A 25,381-nucleotide genomic window follows, 5' to 3' on the forward strand; every position below is an offset into this window, starting at 1 on the left:
CCCCAGACTGCGTTCCCTCACCTTCTGGAGCCTCCGGAGGCTTGGCATGCATGCACGCATACGCACACACTCCTCTCATTGGCGCGGAAGACCCCTCTCCGAGGCTTTAGGGAGCTCCGGGGGCATCCGGAACAGGGTGACCTAATCCCCCCCCCGGAAGAGAATGGTTCTGGCCGCCCCGCCCCGCCTTACCGCTCGCGGGTTGCTGTTTGATGCGCGCGTGGAGCATACATAGCTAGGGCTGGGTTTCCCGGGAAGAGTCGGCCCGCGCGGTCCCCCGTGCGGGGGCTGGGGGCGGCCTGAGCTGCCAGGGGTCGCGTGCTCCCGGGATTCAGAGCTGCAGATCTCGGATGTACCGCGCTCCACAGGTGCCCAAACGTCCCCGCAAAGGAGTCCAGGCCTGGACTGGGAGGAGGGGGCGCTGTGGGTGGCCGCCGACGTCAGCCAACCAAGATGCTCAGGTAGGAAAATAACTCCAGAATGCGGGCACCTCGAACATCAGCCGGGACATTGACTTGGGGATCGGTGAATGTGGGGCAGTTGGCGGGCTGAGTGTAATCCCCCAGTAGTAGAATGGTTAAGTACACAAGCTCTAGACTCCTATCAGGTTCACATTCTATTTCCACTGTTTTAGCTTTATAGGTGGGACTTAAACTTGTGACTTCATCCTTTGGAGCCTCAGTTTTGTCATCTGTAGAATGGACATAGTGGAAGCTACCTCACAGGACTGCTGAGAAGATTAAATGAGAATACTTGTAGAGATCTTTGCAGGAGGTAGGCACGGGATCTATGCAGGTTATTATTCCTGCCCCATAGATACGTACAGGATATAGGAGCCTGCCCTGTCTGCCCGCCGCCACCATAGTTTGTCTTCTGGTTGGTGCTAAAGTAGGCACAGGCCCAATCTATTCTTCACCCCCTTAGCATTCTATAAATATCTACTGAGTACACACTGTATGCTAGGAATGCATATTTACTCACTAAATATTTGCCAGTAGCACCCTTCTCCCCGTCATTACAACAACTCAAAAAAAGTCAATTTTCCGAAATGTCCCCTGGGATTGGCAGCTCCCCTTTGAAGAGGACTGGTTGAGGGAGAACGTGACCTTTTTGCCCTGGGGACGGGGACTTAAGAGATTGCCAGTCTTTGCTGATGACAGATGGTTGCCACCGTGACCACTTTTCATAGGGAGACCTGGAAGCAGGGGCTGGCAGGCAGAGCACACCTGCTGTCACCCAGGACCATGAACAGCGTGAAGACCCCGGTGGAGCTGGCCGTGAGTGGGATGCAGACCCTCCACATTCAGCACCGCTGCCGGGGCAGCTGCCGGGTCAAGGTTAGGCCGTCATATGTGGATGAGACTTTGTTTGGCAGTCCTGCAGGCACCCAGCCCACACCACCAGCCTTTGACCCACCGTGGATGGGGAAGGCCAACAGAACCAGAAGAGTGGGTACAGGGGCATCACAGGCCTCAGGGGCCAACGGGAGCTGTGAGACTACCTCCTCCAGGGACAAGACCCTGACCCTCGCACCAAGGAAGAAGAACAAATACAGGTAACAGGATGGGGAGATGCCCTGTTGTTCACATGCCGTGTGACTTTGGGCAAGCACTTTGACCTCTCTGAGCCACAGTTTCCTCACAGTGGAAGGTGGGACCTGATGGGGTTATTGACAAGGTTAAATGGGATGAGACATGTACAGTGCTGGGCACGGTAACCCGACACTTAGGAAGCTCTCAGTAAATGGTAGTGATAATGGTTGTGATGGTGGAATACCCATCCCCAAATGTCTTAGAATGGGCTTCTGAGGCCCAGAGGGGTCAGGTGATTTGCCCAAGATCACACAGCAATTTGCATGAAATTATTAGTTTGGTTGATCCATGAAATGACATAAATGTGATGATTCCAAACTTCAGCAAGTCATTTTGAAAATGGTTCTTGCTGCATTTTCACGAACAATTTAGAAAAACAGGATCTAATGCCAGTGGTTATTGTAGGTTCCAGTTAGATTATTTGGATTATTTCGATTAATATCAGCCTGGAGGGAGGTCTCAGGGCTCTATCTTATTTATTGTCATCAGTGTCTTGAACTAAAACATGTAAGACTAGTATATTAGTCAATCAGGGTTGTTATAACAAAATACCATAGACTGGGGGGCTTAAACAACAGAAATTTATTTTTTCACAGTTCTGGAGGCTTGAAGTCCAAGGTCAAGACGCCAGCAGGGCTGCTTTCTCCTGAAGGCTACCTATCCTTGGGTTGCAGATGGCCACCTATTCACTGGGAACTCACATGGGCTTTTCTCTGTGAGCATGTACACTCCTGGTGCCTCTTCCTCTTCTTATAAGGACACAAATCCTATTGGATTAGGACCTCACCTTTATGGCCTCATTTAACCTTAATTACCTCTTTAAAATTCAGCATGAATTTTGGGAGGATGCAATTCAGTCCATAATAACTAGCCAATCATATTTAGGATCCATTCTGAGCCAAGAGGCACATATAGTAGTTGAGAATGGGAATAGTGTTTATTTAAGTAGATAAAATTCAACAGAGATAAAAGCAAGTCCCCATTATTATCATGTCCACCTGGCAATTGCCGTGGACCACAAGGCAGGCTCAGGTTGACATTAGCGGCACTGACAGCTACAACATGGCTGAAAACGCTGGTGTCAGCGTAGGCTGTATGAACAGAAGTATGGTTTCCTAAACAAGGCAGATAACAGTCAACCGCATGCTCTCCTGGAGGATGGAGTTTTATGCTGGACGCTGACAAGTAGAGGGTGTCAAGTTAGAAGGTACGTAAGAGTTAGAGATGCTATTGAGCAGCAACTTTGGTACCAGACAGACATAGGTATCAACCAGGTATGGTTTTGAACAGCTAAATCAAGTGACTTTTCAAAGACTTGCAGTTTGGGAATGGAAGCACTTTTAGTCCTGGCCAAAAACCATGGACCTGACACCTCATAGGTATGCCATGAATATTTGTGGGACTAATAAAAAAAAAATTGCTGGGCTTCCCTGGTGGCGCAGTGGTTGGGAGTCCGCCTGCCGATGCAGGGGACGCGGGTTCGTGCCCCGGTCCGGGAGGATCCCACGTGCCGCGGAGCGGCTGGGCCCATGTGCCATGGCCGCTGGGCCTGCGCGTCCGGAGCCTGTGCTCTGCAACGGGAGAGGCCACGGCAGTGGGAGGCCCGCATACCGCAAAAAAAAAAAAAAAAAAAAATTGCTGAATGAATCTAATTAAAGGTGAGAGGCCTAGAAGGCACTTAAGTCTGACTTAGTGATCAAGAGCTTGGGTCTTTGAGCAGGGCGCTGGATTTGAATCTTGTCTGTACCCTCCTTTTTACCCTCCCTATGCCTCAGTTTTCTTGTCTGTAAAATGGGATTATATCGCCCTCCTTGTGGGTGTTGTGAGAAATGAGATGACACACAAGTGACATGCTGAGTCCTGGACCTACACATGAAAAGCCCTGAGTAAATATGCAAAAATTTTAAAAGCTGCTCTGGTGGTGAGGCCAGACCACAGAAGTTCAAACTGAGAACCCTCTACATGCCAGGTGCTGGGCTGTGCAATTTCAAATATAGTTGGAAGGGCCACATGACTGCAGAGGGTTCGGCTGACGAGGCCACTACAAAAAGGGAAAAGTGGTGGGTTAAGAGAAAAAGTGAAAGCTATAAAGACTAAGGTTATATTAATCAGGACTCTTGGTTGCAAGTGACAGAAGACTTACCCAAACTGGCTTCAGCAGAAAAAGGGCATTTGGGGCTCATATAACAGGGGCTCAAAATGTTCTTGGGATTTTGTCTCTGTTTTAGTGCAGCTTTCCCCTACACATCCCAGGGGAGATGGCCACTGGCGCTTAGCCCTTATATCCTGCCAGTTCTTCAGGGCTAGGTGGAAGAAAAACATTTCTCTCCTAGTAGTTTCTGCAAAGGTCCTAAGGCAGACCCTTATTGTGCAGAATGGGTCATGTGGTTATTCCTGAGCCAATCAGTGTGGTCAGGAGGATGGGATATGCAAACTGGCCTGGCCTGGGGCACATGCCAGGGAGTGGGGGTGGGGTGGGGCAGGATGCAGGGGGACTGGGTACTTGGCAGGGGAAAAATAGCAGAGATGGGGGTAGTGGTACATGAGGGCTGTGGCCTCGCTGCAGGTGCCAGGCTGGGAGACAAGGACTTCTGGGACCTGTAGGCAACCCTCTGCTGCTGCAGCTGCCTGGCAGGGGGTGCGGGTGGGGGTGGGCAAGGTTTTTAGGGTTTATTTCCCCAGCTCACTGTTTCTCTTCCCTTGCCAGACTGATTGGCCACACTCCTTCTTACTGCGATGAGTCGCTCTTTGGCTCCCGACCTGAGGGCGCCGGCTGGGAGGCCTCGTGGATGGCGAAGGGGGATGCTGCAAAGCTCCATGCCCTCTTCTGGACACCCCCAGCTACCCCTAGGGGCAGCCACTCACCCCGCCCCAGGGAGACTCCAGTGCGAGCCATTCACCCAGCTAGTCCCTCAAAGACAGAGCGCCGGGTGGTGGCAGATTCCCGGAGGTTGTCCGTGGACGGGTTAGACTCTCCACGCCCTCCGAGGCGGGAGCGTTCTTATTCCCTCACCCACCTTAATGTCCCCAGCACGAGTCACCCACCCACCAGTACCCCCTGCACAAATGGGCCTCGAGATCCCAGACCTTCCCCGTCAGGAGTGACCTTCCGGAGCCCCCTGGTGACTCCCAGGGCTCATTCAGTCAGTGTTTCAGTGCCAGTTACCCCCCGACGAGGCGGAGCCATCCAGAAACCAAAGCCACCTTGGAAATGAATTTCTTGGTCCTTTCTGCAGGTTTGCCCATGGGGTCACAGCAAAGGGCAGAGTTTCAGAGGATGGCACTGGTGGGCGGGCCTTTGGGGAGACCACCAGGCATTGGCAAAGCACTCCTGGGGGCAGACAGAGAGAGGGTGGGCAGTGCCGCCCTTTCTTCTGACAACCTCTGGTTGCTCCCTGCTTTTGCCGCTGGTGTGGATATGAGGGCCGCCTCTGGAGATCCCTGTTTCAAGTTCTGTCATAGCCACACGGCATATCAGTGCCAACCCAGGGGTGTCCCCCGGGAGGGTCCCCCCACTCCCTCCATCACACCCACAACATTGTCTCGCCACCAAGAGTGAATAAATGGTATGATCGCCAACCCGGAGGGTTCCTTCTCCCTCCCTTCAAGCCAAGCTTCTGCTCAGGATGAGTTTCCAGCTGAGTCTGGACGCCTCAGGAATTTTCCCAGGCACAGTATGTGGACCAGCAGGGAACACGAGGTGATATGTGGGTGGACATTTAAAATTTTAATAGTCATGTATTTATTTTCATGTATTAAATATATCAGCTCATCGAAGCCGTGAGTTTTGCTAATTTTTTCCTTAGGATAAAGGCCAGTGTTAGGTCTGAGTTGATTTAAATAACAAAGGTAAATAACATAGCAATCATGACAGTGGCAGGTGGGCAACTAATCCTCCTGTGTTGGTTTCTAGCTAATACCACTAATTGGGGGGTTAGCTGATTCTTCCTGAGCTCAGAATATGGGCTATAGTTGACTTGTTTTGAAATCATATGTATATATATATATATATATATGATATACATTTCCTACCGTAAAAAAAAAAAAAAAACCCACAGTGACTAGGATTTGCTTGGACTTTGAGGGGTCCAAGAAGACCAGAAATTTCCACATGGCACCTGGAGAGCACTCGGGGAGGAAGCCTAAGTGGTCAGGGCCCGCCTGCCTCCTGCCCCGCACCATCCTGGGTCAGGCCCCTCAGGAGGAACAGCAAAGCCTTTGTTCTGATGGAGCTGCACCCAGAATCCCAGCATCCTGGTGGATTGCACCTCCGGGAAGCACCGGGATTCCAGAGAGGCCAGCTGGAAGCCACATCTTTGGTTCTGTGCCTCCACCTTTGGGGAAGGGAAGAGCAGACACTCCCGGGGAACAGTCTGGGAGGGACCAACAGTGCCTAGGACCAGGGGCGCACATTCAGACGCCTACACGGCTCCGGTGGGCCGTGAGGGACGCAAGCGAGCCATGCTCTTGGCACAGACAGCATTTTAAACATGTAGGGTGTTTAAATTTCCTAGAACACTTGCAAAGAATTAGTTCCCTCCCTCCTCAGTTTTACTTGAAACATTCAGCTCTCATTTGCCTTTATCCCTTGCCCCTATGTTTTAGTAGACATTGGCCACAAATACCTCTTTCCTCCAAACTGTACTAAAAAAGGGAAGCAACCGCCCAAGTATGATGATAAGGGGTGACTGACGCTGAGGCCATGATGGCTGGAAGACAATTGGGAGTGGTGGCGACTGGGACAACCTGTCTGCCACCCAAAGGGGGCGCTCCTCACCTTTAGAAGACACGCAGGCCCGGGCTATCTGGATGATGAGATTTTTCCAGAAAAGTCATTTTTAAGCAGTAGCCTCTGATTTTTTAAATGCCGGCAGTGGGGATTTCCCTGGTGGTCCAGTGGTTAAGACTTTGCCTTCCAGTGCAGGGAGTGCGGGTTGGATCCCTGGCCAGGGAGCTAAGATCTCACATGCCTCACGGCCAAAGAACCAAAACATAAAACAGAAGCAGTATTGTAACAAATTCAATAAAGACTTAAAAAAAAAACACCAGTAGTGAATTAAAAAATATATTCTTCAACTACCTGGACACCAAATAAGGCTAATGTGAGGTTGCTGGTTTATGACCTCAGGACCCCTGAGCTTTCACGGTGCTAAACCAGGGAGAGGTTGTGGGCAAATTGATATCCAGAGCAGGGGCAGAGTGCAGCCTGAAATCCTCCCTCTTCCTCCTGGAGTTCTCTGCCTGCCCCGCCCTCCCCTGTGGGCAGCTGTGACCCACACCCAGCTGTCCTGGTGGGTGATGTGTCCATCGCAGTCATGGCAGCTTCTGGGCTGGGACCGAGGGAGATGCAGCCCAAGGTCCAGCTTCCCAGCGAGGCTAAAGGAAGGAATGGTTACGTGCTGACACCCAGCCTGTGTGTTCCCCTCGTGGAAACGGCACCTGCAGCATGGACACGCACCCAATGGCCCTGGGTAAAGTGAAGTTTATTTGTAGGCTGTGGTTTAAAAGTGTTTTTAATTTTGAAAAAGTGTTAAGGCCATGAATCGCAGGGCTCCACATCCCAGGGGCTTCCAGGCCGGCTCTTGAGTGAGAGGTAAGATCTTGGTGAGGGCAGGGGTCTGGGCAGGCTGGGGGGAGGGACTCATTTCTTGCCCTTGCCCTTGCCCTTGCCCTTGCCCTCGCCCTTGCCCTTGTCCTTCCCTCTGCTCTTGCTCCACTTCCTCTTCTTGGACCTGAGCATGGAGCGGACCAGGTAGCCCCTCCACAGGGCCTGGATGAGCATGGCAGCCCGCACCATGTGCACCATCTCCTGCTCGGCTTCCAGCCTCTTCTTGGCGTTGATCTCCTGCTCGGCCTGGATCTGGGAGAACTCTTCCACCAGCACGTCATGCCGTCTCTTCAGCTCCTCCAGCTGCAGCTTCTCCTCCTTGTGGATGATATCCAACTCCTCGTACTCATCCTGGGGTGACAGGCAGGGGGTAGGTGTCTCCAGGCACAGAGCACCGCCTGCCACCCTCTTCTGTTCCCACCCTTCCCGAAGGCGCTTCCGCCCCCAGCAATACCGCCTACGCTAAGCCTTTCTGCATCTGAGGCCCAGATGAGAAAGGGAGAGCTGATGCGGTCCATCTGAGTTTGCGGTGGGACCCAGCTGAAATAGGTCAGGAAGGAGGAAAGAACACGGCTCGTGGGCTGGGCAGGCTGGGCTTCCAATCCCAGCTCAGCCACATCTCGAGGGGCTTCACCTTTCAAGCCGTCATTTTCCCTCATCTGAAACATGGGGACAATTCCAAACCCAGGAGCAGGGGTGGGAGCTATTTCCAGGATTAAATGACAGGATGGATGCAACGTCCATCCCCCCCGCTCCCACCAGGCATCTACCAGAAGAAAAGTACTTCCAGAAAACACAGAGCTAAGTGGACTCGGTCTCTGCCATCATTCACCCACCACCCTCATTGGGAACAGAGAAACAAGAGCACAGCCTCCAGTCTCCCCCTTCGTAGAGCACTCAGGATCAGACAGCACACCTGACATTGACCACTCAGAGGCTTATGTCACTTCCAGTGCTCACCAGGCCTCCCTGCCCCAAAGTCGGGGCTGTGGGCCACCGATGTTATCACAGAGCTGGGTGGAGGCTTAAGGGCACCCCGTTTTTAGGCTACTATTCCCTGGAGCACCTCCTCCAGGCCAGATCCTGTGCTGTACAAGCACCTGTGACAACAGTGACTCGTTAAATCCCCACCATGGTTCCAGCGTGGGTGTTACTGTGATCACATGCAGAAATGGGCTCAGAAAGGTCAAGTTCCTTGCTTAGGGTCACACAGCGAGTAAGTGCCACTAGAGTAGAACCTCCAGATGACAATGGGGACTTTGTTGACCGCTGGAGCCCAGCACCGGGCACATCTAAACACTCGGTAGAAAGTTCCTGAGTGAAGTGGTGGAGGTGAATGCTTGAACCCCATGGGGATGAGTCCCTGCTTAGGGGGCTGCTAGCAGGAGCTGAGCAGAAGGGAACAGGGAGTCTAGGATATTGACAGTAGATGGAGCCAGGATCTTCGGGCCTGGTGTCAAGCACATCTTAGTGGCTCACAGCTTCTGGCTCCTTCCTTTCCCATGGCTCCCCTTACTGCCCCAGGCTAGACAAACCCTTGAGCCTAAGGAAGGGGCAGGGAAGCCACTCTGGAGAGGCCCAGAACTTGGCATAGACCATGGACCATACTAGGGCTTCTCTTCTCCACCCCTCACCCCCATTCCTAGAGGATCTTGGGAAACACACTTGAGAGAGACTTAGGCAGACAGATACCTGCTTTTCACTCATCTCCAAATCGTATTTCTGGATCCAGTTCTCAATTTCCGTTTCCACTTTATATTTTTTCTAAAAAAAATTCAATTAGTCATTGTGTGATGGACTAATATTAACAATAAAAAGCACTCAGCCCGCTCTGCGTCAGCAGGCCCTGCCTCACGCCTCGCCTCCTGAATCCACATCACAAGGTATGTTCTCCATTTCACAGGCAAGGACACGGAGGATCAGATGTGCTAACTCACTTGGCCCAAGATTACAGAGCTGATGGGTGGTGGAGCTTGGATTTGAAGCCAGCAGTCCAGCTCCAGAACATTGTAGGCAGAGGGAGCAGCAGGTGCAAAGGCCCTGCGGTGGGAACAAGCTGGTGATGTTTAAAGAGTAGGAACTGAGCCAGTGTGGCTGGAATGGCGTGGCCGGGGAGGAGAATGGTCCCATTGAGCTCAGAGTGAGAAGCTGTGTCACAGAGGGAGTGTCAGCAGTGGAAGGAGTTTGGTTTCTAACGTAAGGGAGAGTGGAAGCTGTTGGGTGGATTTAGATACAGTGGAGGAACGTGATCTAATTTTGTTTTTAAAAGATCAGCTCCTGTACATACAGTGGAATGCTATTCTGCCATAAAAAGGAGTGAAGTATTGGTAAATGCTACGTGGATGAACCTTGAAAGTGCAAGGCTAAGTGAAAGAAGCCAGACACGAAAGACCACATATTGTATGATTCCATTTACGTGAAGAGTCCAGCATAGGCAAATCCATAGAGATAAAAAGTAGATGAGTGGTTGCCAGGGACTGGGGGGAGGCGGGTGGAGAAGCTACTTAATGAGTACAGGGTTTTATCTGGAGGTGATGAAAATATCTTGGAACTAGATAAAGGTTGTGGTTGTCCGACATTGTGAATATACTAAGTGCCACTGAATAACTTTAAACGGTTATATTTTATGTTATGTGAATTTCACCTCAATTAAAAAAAAAAAAATCAGCTCCTTAGTCCTACAGTGCAAGAGGTCATAACTTGGGCACCACGGATGGGCTGGCTTCAGGGGGCCTGTAACCCAAGCATTGCCCCCCACCATGGGTATGTGCTTCTGTGCCTTTTCATGGGGGAGAGGCCAGGTGCTTCCATTAGATGCTCAAAAGTGTAGTGAAACAAAAACGAATCTGAGAACAAGTGTTAGAAAGGGTGCCCTTTGTGAGGAAAGGGATTCGGAAGCAAACTGGGTGCATGCTGGGCCTGGGTCCTGGCTGAGACGATGGAGAAGGCAGTTGAAAAAAGGATATTTATTGAGCACCGACTAGGTGCTGCCAGCTGCCTCCCCATCATCCCATCTAATTCTCATAGCAACTCATTAAGGCCTATTCAATCACTTTCATTTTAAAAATGTGAAAACTAAGGCTCAGAGGGAGTTAAGAGATTTGCCAGAGGTTTCTGTGCGCCTTCATTTCCTTTGCAGGACAGGTGGGTATCATCCTCCTTGTGGGGCCCAGAGGAGTTCAGGAACTTGCCCAAGGTCACAGAGCTGGCCTGCAGCAGGACCTGATCTCTCTGCCCCCAGTCCCTGGCCTGTGTGCTGCTCCCTCCTGCCTCCCAAGGGATACTGTGTCCATCCTGGGCTTCCCTGCACCCTTCTCCCCAGGGAGCTGCGCCCCGGGCGGCTGAAGCAGCCCTGCCCCCCACCCCAAGCCCTGCGCCTGGCCCTCCCTTCGCCCCCTCCCCTGCCCCAGTGGCCCCATTGCCCCCACCGCCCCGCTTCCCCGGGGCACCTTCCTCAGCGCCTGCTCTGCCTCCCAGTTCTCCATGACCAGGCTGTTGAACTGCGCCTGCAGCAGCAGGATCTCCTGCTGGGTCTTGGCCACCCGGGCCTGCGAGGCCCGGAAGTCCGCCTTCTGCTGCTTCTTGGCCTCCTTCTTGGTGCGAAGGAGGCTGTTCTCTGAGAGCTTGGGCAGCTGGTGCAGGTGGTTTTTCAGTTCTTGGATCACGACGTTCTCCTTCTCCACCTGGGCCAGGAAGAAGAGAGGCTCCAGGATACCTCCGCGATCATGAGCCATCGCAGGAGAGGTTGGCGTGCCTGCAGCCCCCTCAGGACGGGGCGCTACTACCTCACCAAATCCCAGCCCTGGCCCCGGAGGACGGGGACAGCCTGCCTAGAGACCGGGAAACTGAGGCTCACGGGGGTTGAGTCTGTCTGGGGTTGTGCAGCTGAGATGGAATTTGAAGCCGGGTCTGTCTGATCCAGACAGGCTGTCTGGCCACCGTCCTCTATTTCCCGGCGTGTGTGAAGTGCACAGGCGCGCCTGAGCGGGGTCACAGGAGGAGAGGTCTGCGACAGCGCGACGCTCCTGCCGGGGCACAGCAGGGGAGTGCCTAGTTGCCAGGGACACTTGGCGCGATGCATGAAAGTGTGGGATAAACACACACCACAGGGATTGCCCCCCCCACCCCGCTCTCCCCTTGAGGGCCTGGCTTGGCTCGTGACCCTCAGTCGGTTCTAAAACAGGAATTGGTTGTAGTGAGGTGGATGGACCTAGAGTCCGTCATGCAGAGTGAAGTAAGTCAGAAGGAGAAAAAAAATTACCGTATGCTAACACATATATATGGAATCTAAAAAAAAAAAAGGTTCTGAAGAACCTAGGGGTAAGACGGGCATAGACACAGACCTACTAGAGAATGGACTTGAGGATATGGGGAGGGGGCAGGGTAAGCTGGGACGAAGTGAGAGAGTGGCATGGACATATATGTACACTACCAAACGTAAGATAGATAGCTAGTGGGAAGCAGCCGCATAGCACAGGGAGATCAGCTCAGTGCTTTGTGACCACCTAGAGGGGTGGGATAGGGAGGGTGGGAGGGAGACGCAAGCGGGAGGAGATATGGGAACATATGTATATGTATAACTGATTCACTTTGTTATAAAGCAGAAACTAACACACCAGTGTAAAGCAGTTATACTCCAACAAAGATGTTAAAAATAAATAAATAAAAATAAAATAAAGTAAAATAAAACAGGAATTGGGGTTGGGGGGCACCGCTGTTTCGTAAATAAACTCCAAAGGCTGATCACAAGTGCTAGGGTGTCCCTCTGAACACACCGGTGCTGTGGCTGGCTCAGGCCAGCAGCCTCGGGCTGGGGGCAGCTGGCAGCAGGGCTGCAGCGGGTCTGAGCTCACTTCCTGTACTCAGGGAGTGGGAGGCGGGGTGGGGAGGGGTTTGAGGCAAGCCTGTCCTGTGGGCAAGTCTTCAGCCTTCAGGGGTTGGGTTTGAAGCAGGCAGTACTATTCGCAGTCAGAGCTTTTCTTGTGGACCCCTCAACATGCCTTATTGGTGTCAGCCTCTCATTTTACACTGAGATCCAGTGACCTGATGAAATCTGCCCACCTGGCAGAAATGGAATTTGACCCCAGATCTGTCCAACTTGGCAGCCCCAAGCTGTTTCCACTACCCGAATGAGACCAGCAAAGCCACTTGGAAGTCCTCTTCCTCTCCCTAGGTGACACCCCTCCAACCTATGAGTGGTCTCCCCTGAGCACCCAGGAGCCTGTCATCTTTCTACTCAGCAGATAATTACCTTGTCCCCCTTTTTGTGCCAGGCCCACTAGGGACCCAGTGGAGGGCCAAGAGAGACAAGGTCCCTGTTCTCTTGTGGGGGAGCCAGACCCCAATCGTATCATCAAATCATCACACAGTCATCAACAAACCCTGATGAATGCTGTACAGGACAAAGTCGGAGAGAACATAAGGAAGGGGGGACCCCCCGAGCTAGTACATCAGGGAGGGAGCGTGGCCTTGATCTCTCATCTATCACAGGGCGATGAAAATGTGACAGTGCTGGCTGGCTGTCCCCCAGGACCTGTTCTCCCCAGAAAGGCTGTAGAGCAGAATGTTTCACTGGGAAGGCGGCCCCAGCTACAGACCACTTTCCCAGCATCTCCAGCACTGGGTGTAGCTAAGAACTATATGAACGCTGCTTCTAGGTGATGTCCCAAAAGGGTAGGACAAAGTCCCCTCCTCCCCTTTCCTCCTTCCTGCTGGCTGGACCAGTGGTGACATGACGGTGGAAGGCTGGAGCAACCTTCTGGGTCCACAGTTAGAAGCCCCATGTGGGGGGCAGCAGAGAAGCCAGCAGCAAGGAACCTGGGCCCCTGACGAGTTTACGAAGCAGAGCTTCCGTGCCAGCTCTCTGTTAAACAGAAATACACCACCAGCTTGACTAAGCCACTATTATTTGGGGTCTCTGATTTAGCAGCCAAACCTATACTTACACGCCACTTCCCAGGGACTTTGCTAGCTGTTAGTGCGAAACTGTGTGTAAAGAATAACACATAGGGGCTTCCCTGGTGGCGCGGTGGTTGAGAGTCCACCTGCCGATGCAGGGGACACGGGTTCGTGCCCCGGTCCGGGAAGATCCCACATGCCGCGGGGCGGCTGGGCCCGTGAGCCATGGCCACTGAGCCTGCGCGTCCGGAGCCTGTGCTCCACAAAAGAAGAATAACACGTAGTATGTGTCTTGTTAGGTTGGGATCATGTTATCCTTTCCCCTCTTAAAAATTCTTCTAGAGCTTCCACCCCTCCTACCTGCCCCTTACCCTCAGGACAAAGACCACATTCCTCGATTAGGCCTCAAAGGCCCTGTGTAATCTGCGAGCAAAGCCTTAAGTTAAGTATTTACTACCCAGCCTTGGCCTGGAAGGTCTCTCTCTACCTCACTCGCCTGGTTCACTCCCTCTCATTCTCCATGTCTTGGCTTCAACATCCCTGAGTTCCAAGTTCAGGTCTCCTATAACACTCTCTTATAGCACCCTATACTTACCCTTCCTTGTACTTCTCAAAACTGTAATTAAATCAGCTCTTTAAGACCTACCTTCCCTATCATGAACTCCATGAGGCTGGGACCATGTGGACTCATCATTTATAAGACCTGGCATCCGGTAAGTGCTCAAAACAATATTTATGGAGTAAAAGAATGAAAACAGCTATTTAAATCACTGAGGAAAAAACCCAACTGCCAAAAGATTTGGACTCCTCCCTGGGGCTCCTCCTATAACCTGACCAATACTGTGCAGTGATACCTCTGCATCCCTGTTCCTCACGCAGGCTGCCAATTCATTTTCCAGAGTATCGATGATTTCTTGGTTCCTCTGATTCCGTCTGGTGATGTCCTGGATGAACTGAGTCTTGTCTCTGGCTTCCATGGGACTAGTGAGTAGCTTCTCAAACAGGAAACCTCGGAGTTCTACCAGGCTATCAATAAAACTCTGGGCTTCCACACTTCTGCCCAGGGTCTGCACCTGCAACAGCCTGGCAGCCTGGGGGCTACTGAGCAGGAGTCTCACGATGTTCTTGGTGGATCCTTTGATCTGCTGCATAAGGGGTGGGAGGTGGGATTTCTGCACCTCTATGGAGAGGACACGGTCTCGGAACGACGGTTCATCCTCGAACTCTTCTTCCTCCTGCAACTGCCTTTCTTCCTCCTGCAGGTAACTGACACGATCCACGAGGATCTGGCAAAGGTCCTGGTGCTCTCTCACTGCTTTCATGATGTCCTCCCCCAGCATCCCCTCCGAATTCTTGGAACTGGATGCCACGTATGACAGCAGGGTCACCAACTCCACCTTGTGAATGGTCTCGTCCAGGATGGACATGATCCTCTTGGTCTCGATGGTGGTGAGTTTGGTCTTGATAGGAGGCAAGCGTTTTGGCGGGGCGGTGGAGTTTTTGGTTGTCTGTGCTATCAGCCTTACTCTGTTGACGTCAGGGTCTTCGTAGAGAGGGCCCACGGCAAGGATGTCCAAAGCCATTTTATGAGCGGTCTTCTTCGCCTTTGTACGCCCTGAGAGATTGAGACTTTGGTAGACTATCTGGGCTTCCTGCTTTTATTGTCTCTGGCAACCCTGAAAAAGGAAGGAGTAGGTAGTCAGCAGAGTCAGGCTGACTTCGGGACGGCTGGTGTGGCCACAGCAGCCGTAAACTGTTGACGTGGAGAGTTTGTCTTAGGTGCTCTGCAGCCTTTACACAGAACCTCTCAAGGAAAGCCGCGTTTAGCTTTGTAACAGTGCTCAGGGCCCCAAGGGTAAGGGGACCATATGTGGAGCTGGGTCTCAGGCACATGTGTCAGGCAGGGACCAACCAGGAATACAGACATCATTCTAGGTATTCAAACACAGCAACCAGTTACGTGGGTGATGGAAGAATTGAGAGGCCAATCAGGGGAAGGGAAAGCCACCCAGCGATTGTCAATTGCAGGAAACCACGAAGGAGGAGGAAGCGGTGGGTTTGGGGATCAGGGCCACCCAGGGGAAGCTGGAGCCACAGCCATTTCCTGTCCAGGAGTCACTATAGCCCCAGTGGAGCTGTGGCCACTGCCGGAAATGCAGCCCAAAGCAGAGAGAAGAGGAGAAATCTGGTTTCTCCCTTTGTCCAGCCTTCCAATCTAACATCAGTGCCTCCCACTGACCAAATCCAGTGGGAAACCAGCGACAAGGGAGCCTGGGCAATGCAGCCCGCAGGGGTCAGCAGCTGGAGACAGAGCAGAAGAGGGACAAGCAAATAATGGTGCCGAGAGCGAACAGCATGAGGACCAGCACGGCGCATTTGCATTGGCTTTTAAGAATGGATTAAAAAAATCGGGGTGGGGGTCTTCCCTGGTGGCGCAGTGGTTGAGAGTCCGCCTGCCGATGCAGGGGACACGGGTTCGTGCCCCGGTCCGGGAAGATCCCACATGCCACGGAGCAACTAAGCCCATGAGCCACAACTACTGAGCCCACATGCCGCAACTACTGAAGCCCGTGCGCTGGGAGCCCATGCTCCACAACAAGAGAAGCCACCGCAATGAGAAGCCTGTGCACTGCAATGAAGAGTAGCCCCCGTTCGCCGCAACTAGAGAAAGCCCGCATGCAGCAACGAAGACCCAACGCAGCCAAAAATATAAATAAATAAATTTATTTTTAAAAAAAACAAACCAGAAGCCTCTGGGGGCTGAGGACTGGGGCAGAGGGCATTATCTTGCATCTCCTTGATTCCCACCTGCTTCCTGTTCCCCAATCAATCTCGTGAGTTCCTTAAGGCTTTTCCTGAAAATAACATTTTAGGGACAGCCATGGAGCTTCCTCAGCCTCCCCGGGGAATGAAGGATCTCTGCCCTATGGGCCACAGAACGAATGTGAACCAAGTGTTTAATGAACTCACTTCTCCCCATGGTCCCCCAAGGCTCTCAAGCATAAATCAAAACTCTCAAATTCTTTAGAGATTGCGGCTGCAAATGCAACGTTATGGGAAATGTTTCCAATTTGCTTTCAGCCAAATTACCTCTTTGCTTTAAAGGGCAAACTTGTTTTCTTTGATTATGATGACGCCCGTCAGTTCCTGACAGCTCATTTGGGTGAACGAGAAAAAGCTGGTGGAACTGGAATTGGGGGAAATGCATCTGACTCTGATTACAAAAATCACTGGAGAATCTCCTTTCCTTGAATTCTAATATGATCACTTCATTAATGCCACGAACCTTAATATTTCAGTCATTTCCAACTTAAGCCTCTCCTTTTAAAATTCTTGCCCTAAGAGTGAAACAAGGTTGTTAATGGAGGGGGGACTTTAATTGGATCTTCCCTTTATTTGTCATTAATTCTGCTGATGAACTTTATAAATGGAAATATATCTTTATCATGCAAATTATACCTGTTTTCACTCAGATAAGCTTGTTGGATGTTTTACTTTCCCTCTCGGAACATTTTGAAGAAAAAAAAAAAGGTTTGAGGTAAATTATATTTTGTTCCCCCGGGGAGAAAAAGGAGAAGAAAACCCAACTACCCTACAAGTACCCTGCAAATCCAGCACTGGTCCATGGAGAAGTCAGAGGGTGTGAAAAAACAAATTGAAGGGAGAGAGGGAGAGAGAGGGAGAGAGAGAGGTGGGGGGGGAGAGAAAGAGAGAGAGGGAGAGAGAGAGAGAGAGAGGGAGAGGGAGAGAGGGAGAAAGAGAGGTTTATGTGGGGGTGGGGAGCATCTCATTTTAAGAAATGCCATTAAATTCTAGCTAATTCCTGGGACTTCCCTGGCGTCCAGTGCTTAGGACTCCACACTCTCGCTGCAGGGGCCTGGGTTTGATCCCTGGTCAGGGAACTAAGATCCCACAAGCCACGCGGTGTGGCCCCGAAAAAACAAAAAACAAACAAAAAAACGAACTAACTCTTGAGAACTTACTATGTACCGACCACTGTTCTAAATGCTTTATACAAATTAACTCCTTTATTCTTCACAACAGCCTCCTGGGGTAGGTGTTTTCATTACGTCCATTTTCCAGAAGAGGAAAGGAAGGCAGAGGGAGGTTAGCTGTTTCTACTAGTTTACAGCATGTAAGTCACAGAGCTGGGATTTCAGCCCAGGCAGTCTGTCTTAGGAGTCCGCATCCCATAACCACTATTCTGTCCAGCCTCTTGATTTTAAGATTGACTTCTATGGTGGAAAAATTAGAATCATGATTTATAGACTAATTCTTTGCTGGTCCAGTTTCAGTGAGTCCTGTTAAGTAGAGGTATAGAGAAGAGATGGGTTCACAACTCGATTCCTATAGCATTCAATCTATTTAACACGAATATGCATATTTGTTGTTATATGTGCATATATAATACAATACGTTATATTATATTGCATTACTTCATATTATATTATACTACTTATAAATGCTAGACTTGATTCACCTTTCTGTCTAGTGCCTCACAGTCTTCCTCCCGGTGTCACGTTCCCATGGGTACACCTGGGATTAGACACAGTTCACAGTGCAGAGCTGCCACCCCATTGCTTTCTCCTCACTTAAGAAAGCTTATCAGGAATTCTCTGGCGGTTCAGTGGTCAAGACTCGGCACTTTCACTGCCATGGGCCTGGGTTCGATCCCTGGTTGGGGAACTAAGATCCCACAAGCCACGTGGCAAAAAAAAAAAAAGCTTATCAGAATGCGGGTGAAGGAGGGAGAGGGATTAAATTATTTTAGGGTAAGCTTTGAATCATCTCTCATTGATTTTTATATTTTGGAGTCAATCATTCACATACTTTGGAACTTTATTATCAGCGAATTACCAAGACATACCTTGTAACTGATCACGACATGGGGATTGTTGGAGCAGAACTGATGGGGCAAGAAAGATGCCTTCATGATGGCTGGTTCTAATTCAGTGTTGCCCAAATCTCTCTCGCTGGAATGCCACCTTTGTGATTTCTGCCAAATCTCTAGGCCAAGCTGTACTATTATCAACTCAATTGTTTTCTTTAAATACATGTTCATGTTCCTCCTTAAGTACTTTTCCTTAAAAAGGAAACTTTATACCTTGCTATAACTGGAAAATCTGTTTCACTTTCATGAAACAGAAGATAACAATGTCTACATCCTGGTGTTATTTCATTCCAGCTAGATACTGTGACCCAGGAAGGATGGGTCTGAGACCAGATCTCTGTCTTGCTAAAAAAGCAAGATTAGCAAACAGTAGGGAGATGTTAAAGACACACTAAGAAAAAGAGAGAAGAGACAAGGTACTAATATCAGGAAAGAAAGAGGGGCCATTTCTACTGATCCTGTGGATGTTAAAAAGATAACAAAGGAATAGTATGAACTTTATGGCCATCAATTTGATAACACATTGTGGATGTTATAATTTGCTTAGCTGACTTCATGTGCTTTTGACAGTTCTGTCATGTTTCTGAGAGGCACAATTTTCACCCACCCCACGACTTCAAGACCTACACTCCGTGCTTTCACCTGTATCCTGATGTTCTGCTTATGACTCAGAGGAGTCCTTGATGGCTAAGGGACTCTTGGTCGCTTAGTCCCGATTCCTCCACCTACCTGCTGGGTTAATGGGCAGAGGTTTTGCCTTCGAAGCAGCAGCACTTTTCCTTTCAGCCTCAGGAAGATCCAACTGGCCTGTGAACCACCCAGCTAGCTTTTTTTCAGAACGCTCTAGGCTTTATGTGAGCCTTCCAGGTCTAGAGTGGGGAAGGTGAGGGGCTGGAAAGGGCAGGACATTCATGATGAAGACTGCTATCTCCCAAGCAACTATCCTACAGTAGGCGCTCAGGAAAGCACTGTTGAATAAATGGAGAGATGGCAGACCCAGCTTCAACAACAGCTCTGTTTCCCCACAGGGTGATGTTGGCATCATAGGATAATGTTATTTCACAAAATATGTTCTGTCCTGAATTAGAACCAGAAAATAGTGTCACATTTCAATAGTGAAAGTGGTGGGCCAAGATCTGGCCTATATGAGTTGTTTCCCATCCCTGGACACAGGGCTTGGAATTTTAATGTAAAAGATTTAAATATATTTTGTTTTCTCTTTTTCATGGTTTAGTTGCATTTTTTCTCCTATCACCACTTTTTTTTTTTTTTTTGGCTGCGCTGTGCGGCATGCAGGATCTTAGGTCCCCGACCAGGGACCAGGGATCAAACCCGCACCCCCTGCAGTGGAAGTGCAGAGTCTTAACCACTGGACCTCCCGGGAATTCCCTCTATCACCGCTTTTGAAGTATTACCCAATCCTATCTTGTCCTTTTAGAGAACCCATGTTTCATGGATGACATTTGGCTTGCAGAAGGTTCCGGGGCTGGAGCTGAAGCAGTGAACACTGCAGGTATTAACAGACTGGATTGCATCGGTGGTGATGGCTCTGTGGCCGCAGGCTCCAGCGTTATCCTGTGCTTTGGCGACAGAGGACCCTGAATAGTGACTGAGGTTGGGAGGGAATGTGCTCCCAGGGACAGATCTCTAAGCTGCTGGTTATAATCAACAACTCTCTACTGGCCACTGGCCACGGTTATAGCCCTGAGCAAATTCACTTGACCTTCTGGACTCTCATCTCTGAAGCTGAATGGGAAAACATGAGCCTGCTGCCCAGTGATTAAGTTTGTGGGTTCCCATGTCAGGCAAGTTTGAAGTTCAGTCCTAGGGGATCAACACTTCCTTGCTGTGTGGCTTCAGGCAAGTCAATGAACGTCTCTAAGCATCTTCGGCTTCCTCACCTGTAATGTGGGGACAGTAACAGAACCCACGCTTGATAAAACTGATGTGAGTGTGAAATGAAGTCCTGACTCAATCATGTTGAGATTTTAGGATGACCTTCCAAATGATACAATTTAATATTAACATTTGAATACTTTTAAAAATAGAACATGTATTTTTCCAAATATAATATATATTTGTTTTTGTGCAGAAAGGTTTATAAAGAGCCAACATGGATCCATTTTTTACTCCTTTTTACTATTTCTGTTTTTAATTTTGCAGGTTTCTGCATTATTCATGACTTTCAGTTAGTAATGGAGGAGGACAGAGATCCCTTAAACTGCTCACCATTTTCCAGACTCTTCCCCCTTACAAATGAATTCATCACAATCCTTAATTCCTCTTTTGGCAGTGTGGTTTTCGATGTGTTTATTTCTGGTCATATCCAACTGTGGATAGTATCACTTAGGTTGTTTCAGACATAAGGAAGAATTTCTTAGCAGTGAATTTAGATTCTTCTAAAATAAACTTCCCCCACTTAAATATATATATGTATTTAAATCGTAATCTTAGCAAATGTAAAACACTGGCTTTTCCTGACTGACAGATTATGTTGTAGGAGAGTCTTTTTTAAACCATGACCCTTTAGTGACTGGTGGAATCAATTCGCCTGTTGAGACTAGCATTAAAAATAAATGAAATAGAATAGAAAATATCATAGTGCACTGCATGTAGTAAGTATTTTTTTGTATTTAAACAGGCGTCTGCTGGATCAAGGAGGAAAATGTATTTCTTTGTCTGGCTTGTGGTTAAAAAAAAAGGGACTTCCCTGGTGACGCAGTGGTTAGGAATCCACCTGCCAGTGCAGGAGACACGGGTTTGATCCTTGGTCCGGGAAGACCCCACATGCCGCGGAGCAACTAATCCCGTGTGCCACAACTACTGAGCCTGCGCTCTAGAGCCTGCAAGCCACAACTACTGAAGCCCACGCGGCTAGAGCCCATGCTCCGCAACAAGAGAAGCCACGCAATGAGAAGGCCGTGCACTGCAACAAACAGCAGCCCCCGCTCGCCACAACTAGAGAAAGCCCGTGCGCAGAAACAAATACCCAACGCAGCCAAAAAGACAAAAACAAAAACAAAAACAACTTGTGTTCAAAAGCCCCCATATTAAAGGCATTTGATTGGTCATAGGATATAACCTGCTGTGATTATTTGAGAGCTAAGGTCAAAGAGATACTTTTCCCTGATGCTCTGTATTTCAAATGGTCTTGATTTTCAATCCCTTTTACTTTCAGTTCCACTAACTAGGGCCTGAAGGGAAAAGGGGTGTGTGTGTGTGTGTGTGTGTGTGTGTGTGTGTGTGTGTGTAGCACTTGTCTTGTGTGAAAATACCAGTGCAGAACGGGGTTTTTCAATCTTCACACTACTGACATTTTGGGTCAGATAATTCTCTCCTGTGGAGGCTGTCCTGTGTGTTTGTAGAATGTTTAGCATCATTCCTGGCCTCCACCCACTTGATGCCAGTAGCACCATTCTCCCACCATTAGCTCTGATCAGTTGGAGATGAAATATCTCTAGACGTTGCCAAATGTCCCTGTGGAGTGTGGGTGGGGTGCTCCTGGTTGAGAACCACTGGTCTAGACCACAGCAGCTTGGCTTCCCTGTAAAACTCCTGGCCTCCCCCATGCTAAGTCCAGTGCTCTATCCAGATTCAAAGGAAGGCATGCCCAAGCCTAGCCCAGCTCTGTCTGACGAGCCGACCTCAGCACCATCTAAAGCCACCATCAGTTACAGAATCAAGATCAGATTCACAAGTTGGGTCTTAGGAGCCCTGGGTGCATGACTCTCTCCTGTCAGGGGCTCTTGGAATAAGTCTAGGCAAGTCCCTTATCTCCTTGGCACCTGGTGACACAACACCTGTCTTAGCCACATCAAAAGGGAGCTGAGTGGAGAAGGGATGGTTTAATAGACAGGAAAGCCCTTTGGAGTGTTAAAAGCTTTCTTCAACGGGGAGTGATGATGATGATTATATGTTGAGGGATAAATCACGTAGTGTATCAGCCTCATTGCCCAGAGCTCTTTTCTCCTAGGGAAATAGAGAAGTACATGTGGGGAACTTAGCAACTGAGTAGGCAGGAAAGACTCACCCCTTTAATTCAATTTTTTTTTTTTTTTTTTTTTTGGCCAAGCCATGCAGCTTGCAGGATCTTAGTTCTCCGACCAGGGACTGAACCCGTGTTGCCTGCAGTGAAAGTGTGGAGGTGTGGAGTTCTAACCACTGAACTGCCAGGGAATTCCCTATTTTTTTTTTTTTTTTTTTAACTGTAAATCAAGTGAAAATCCCAAGCTAAAGCTCTGGCATTTATATCTAACCATGCCTGGAGTGTGTTCCCAAGGGATGCCTCTCCCTGAGCCAGGGCAGAGGTCTGGCTGGGATGCCCGGGGCAGCCTATCCAGCCTGGAGGCAAGGATATTGATACTGACTCTGCAGCCTCTGTTACTGTTTCTTTCAATCAAAAGGCTTGGTAGAGGGTGAAGTCTGGGAAAGGGAACTGTGGGATAGGTTTTTGCTTTCTACTAACAACTTTATAATATTCAGAAAAGGCATGAACAGTGACCTCAGAACTTACCCCTTCTCACTCTTGACTTTCCCACTATTTTCTTCTTTAACTATTTGGAATTCGCCAGTGAAGACACCTAGCACTGGGCTTTACTTTGAGGGAAGATTTGTTTTTTTTGGCCACGCCACACAGCTTGTAGGATCTTAGTTCCCAGACCAGGAATCGAACCCAGGCCCATGGCAGTGAAAGTGCTGAGTCTTAACCACTGGACCGCCAGGGAACTCCTGAAGACTATTTATTTCTAATTCAATCTGTTTACTTGTTATAGGTCTATTCAAATTTTCTCTTTATTCTTGGGTCAATTTTAATAATTTGTATTTCTAGGAATTCATTCATTTTATCTAAGTTGTCTTTTTTTGGCATGAAGTTGTTCATAATATTCCTTATAATTCTTTAAGTTTCTGCAGTTCTGATTTTGGTAATTTGTGTCTTTTACTTTCTTGGTCAGTCTAGCTATATCTTCCTGATGTACTGACCTTCCTATCAATATAAAATGTCCCTCTTTGTTCTAGTAATATTTTTTGTCTTAAAATCAATATTTTCTGATAGCAATATAGCCTCTTCAGCTCTCTCATGCTTACTCTTTGCATGAATTCCAATTTTTTACTTTCAACTCCTTTGTGTCTTTGAATCTAAGGTGAGTCTCTTGTAGGCGGCATATAGTTCAGTCTCACTTTTTAAATCTAGTCTGGCAAGCTCTGCCTTTTGATTGAAGTGTTTTTTGCATTTACATTTAATAATTTACATTAAATTATTCAGATAGTTGGATTTACATCTGCCATTTTCCTATGTTTTTTTATTCATCTCATCTCATGTTTTGTTCCTGTGTTATTTCGTTAATGCCTTTTATTGTGTTAAATAAATATTCTTAGTCTACTCTTTTGATTCTTCTGTTGATTTAAAAAAATTTTTTTGTATTGTTTTCTTAGTGGCTGACTTAGGGATTATAATGTGCATCTTAATTTATCACAGTCTATTCTGAAATACTAAATATTTTCTAGTTGATGGGTCATTGTTATCCGACATTTTTAAAATTATTTAAACATGGCTTCCGTTAGTTCTTTGAACATATTTATAATAGCTTCTTTGAAGCCTTTGTCTGCTAAAGCCAACATCTAGGGACACATAGAGACACTTTCTGTTGACTGCTTTTTTTTCCTGAGTACGTTTACACACGTCTCACAATTTTTACTGAACACTGGAAATTTTAGAGGGAAGATTTTTTTTTTTTGTAGCAACTCGGTATTTTTTTCCTTCCTAATGATTGTTGTTCTTGTTTTGCTTGGGTGTTTGGTAATTTACTTCCTGGACTAAATCTGTCAAGTCGGTCTCCTCCACAATGTACAGCTACTGATGTCTCTGCTTAATTGTTTTTTCATATTTTTATTTTTAAACCTGGCTTCCTAGGGGTCCCCTCTGTATCCACATAGTTTAATATTCAGCCAAAAGTCAGTCCGAGGTTGTGCTCAAACTTTGAGCCAGTAAGGCTTCTGTTCTCCCATGGAAAGTGCAGCACGCACTCAGCACATCTACACAGGCTCCAATGGCCAGGGATTAAGTGGCTTGGGCCTGCTCTGGTCTCTGCTACACATGCGCATAACCTCTAGTCAACCAAGATATACACAGAGCTCATCAGGTCCCCTATGGCTGCCTCACTCCCCAGGAACTCCAAGCTTTCACTCCATTGTTTGTGCCAAATAGGATTACAATCTTGGACTGCTACAGCTGCCACCTCCCCTATTCTCTTCCCACCAAGATTGCCACTTTAGCCAGTACTCCTTCAAACCAAGTGAGCCCCATCAGACAGTAACAGTGAAGCTGTTGGTATTCAGGGGGCTACCCACCCTGGTTGAACTATTATGCCCATAGAACTGGGGGTGGGGAAATCAGAGAAGTCTCAGGTAAGTATAGCACAAACTTGAAGTTCGGTGGTTTTATGAATAAAAATTCTCAGTTCGTTGTATGACTTCGGTTGATTTTCAGTGTGCTAACATAGCACTAGATGGTTTTGTCCAGCTTTATAGTTGCTTTTAAAAATTATTATTGTGGTAAAATATACATAACAAAGTTTACCATTGTAACCATTTTAAATTCAGTGGCATTAAATTGTTACATTCACATCTATGTGCAACCGTCACCACTATCCACCTCTTCCAGAACTTTTTCATCATCTCAAATTGAAACTCTGTACCTATTAAATAACTCCCCGTTTTCCCCTCCCCCCAGCCCCTGGCAACCACTATTCTACTTTCTGCCTTAGTTAACCCTCACAACAAACCCTTTGTCTTAAGTATGTAAATGAAATCATATTTCAAGGACGGGGACGGGAGTTAAGTTCTAAAGTTAGCACAAAAGGCCAAAATTGGTGTAATCAAAATTACCTGATTTAAACACTCACTTTCATTGGATGCTTACCCTGGGATGTATATATAGGCCGTTGGGTGGAATGGTAGCGGACTTATAAACTACACTCTCACTCCCAGCACCTGTGTTTGACTTGAAAGTAGTTAACTTTGATGCGACTCCACTTGACTAGTATCATCCACGTTTTACGGATGAGGAAGTGGACAAGTGGAGGGGCAGAGTAGAGGATGCCCAGTAGTCCTTGCAGGGGGTTGGGAGGGAGGTCCAAACTGAGGCAGGGGCTGGAGAGCAGGATCCTGAGTCGGGGACGGGCTCACGGTGGGGGGCTACTGATTCCTCAGAGAGCCAAAGGATTGAGGGCTAGACCCCATTCAACATCTCTTCATCATTCCCAGCCCTTCCCCACAAAGTCATTCACCTGCTCCGAGGGCTTCAGGTTTTTCTATCCGTGGTAACCACCGAGGTGACTGCGTTGCTAGGTTACCGGCCAATCTCAGAAGGCGGGACTCAGCGTCTGATTGACT

The 25,381-nt window shown here is 48.6% G+C and overlaps 2 protein-coding genes across 4 annotated transcripts; one reads left to right on the plus strand and one right to left on the minus strand.

Annotated features, from left to right (window-relative positions):
- The first annotated feature begins 78 nt into the window (after nucleotides 1-78).
- Nucleotides 79-5,365, plus strand: RITA1 (RBPJ interacting and tubulin associated 1). 3 transcript variants are annotated; one of them, XM_033836981.2, is made up of 4 exons: nucleotides 79-461; nucleotides 635-774; nucleotides 1,190-1,555; nucleotides 4,300-5,365. In XM_033836981.2, the coding sequence occupies exons 3-4, from the start codon at nucleotides 1,245-1,247 to the stop codon at nucleotides 4,805-4,807; spliced, it is 819 nt and encodes a 272-aa protein (XP_033692872.1). In that variant the 5' UTR covers nucleotides 79-461; nucleotides 635-774; nucleotides 1,190-1,244; the 3' UTR covers nucleotides 4,808-5,365. The 3 variants fall into 3 exon arrangements, with proteins under 3 accessions (XP_033692872.1, XP_033692871.1, XP_073646250.1); XM_033836980.2 differs by lacking the exon at nucleotides 635-774; XM_073790149.1 differs by lacking the exons at nucleotides 79-461; nucleotides 635-774 and having other exon boundaries at nucleotides 781-1,555.
- A 1,410-nt stretch (nucleotides 5,366-6,775) lies between these two features.
- DRC10 (dynein regulatory complex subunit 10) lies at nucleotides 6,776-25,373 on the minus strand. Its single transcript, XM_033836983.2, has 5 exons — nucleotides 25,276-25,373; nucleotides 13,953-14,774; nucleotides 10,650-10,883; nucleotides 8,893-8,964; nucleotides 6,776-7,551 (listed from the first exon to the last, which is right to left on the minus strand). The coding sequence occupies exons 2-5, from the start codon at nucleotides 14,679-14,681 to the stop codon at nucleotides 7,234-7,236; spliced, it is 1,353 nt and encodes a 450-aa protein (XP_033692874.1). The 5' UTR covers nucleotides 14,682-14,774; nucleotides 25,276-25,373; the 3' UTR covers nucleotides 6,776-7,233.
- Between the last annotated feature and the right edge of the window lie 8 nt (nucleotides 25,374-25,381).

The sequence above is a fragment of the Tursiops truncatus genome, chromosome 13 (assembly GCF_011762595.2).
Source record: "Tursiops truncatus isolate mTurTru1 chromosome 13, mTurTru1.mat.Y, whole genome shotgun sequence".
Lineage (NCBI taxonomy): Eukaryota > Metazoa > Chordata > Mammalia > Artiodactyla > Delphinidae > Tursiops > Tursiops truncatus.

Bases quoted from the DNA above. Each gene is read 5' to 3' on its own strand.
- RITA1 (XM_073790149.1), top strand. From the start codon at position 1,161: ATGGTTGCCACCGTGACCACTTTTCATAGGGAGACCTGGAAGCAGGGG. The intron at 1,556-4,299 runs GTAACAGGATGG...TTCCCTTGCCAG, and splicing joins AGGAAGAAGAACAAATACAG to ACTGATTGGCCACACTCCTT.
- DRC10 (XM_033836983.2), bottom strand. From the start codon at position 14,681: ATGGCTTTGGACATCCTTGCCGTGGGCCCTCTCTACGAAGACCCTGAC. The intron at 10,884-13,952 runs GTATCACTGCAC...TTCCTGGCCCAG, and splicing joins TGAGGAACAGGGATGCAGAG to GTGGAGAAGGAGAACGTCGT. The intron at 8,965-10,649 runs GTGCCCCGGGGA...AATTTTTTTTAG, and splicing joins CAGAGCAGGCGCTGAGGAAG to AAAAAATATAAAGTGGAAAC.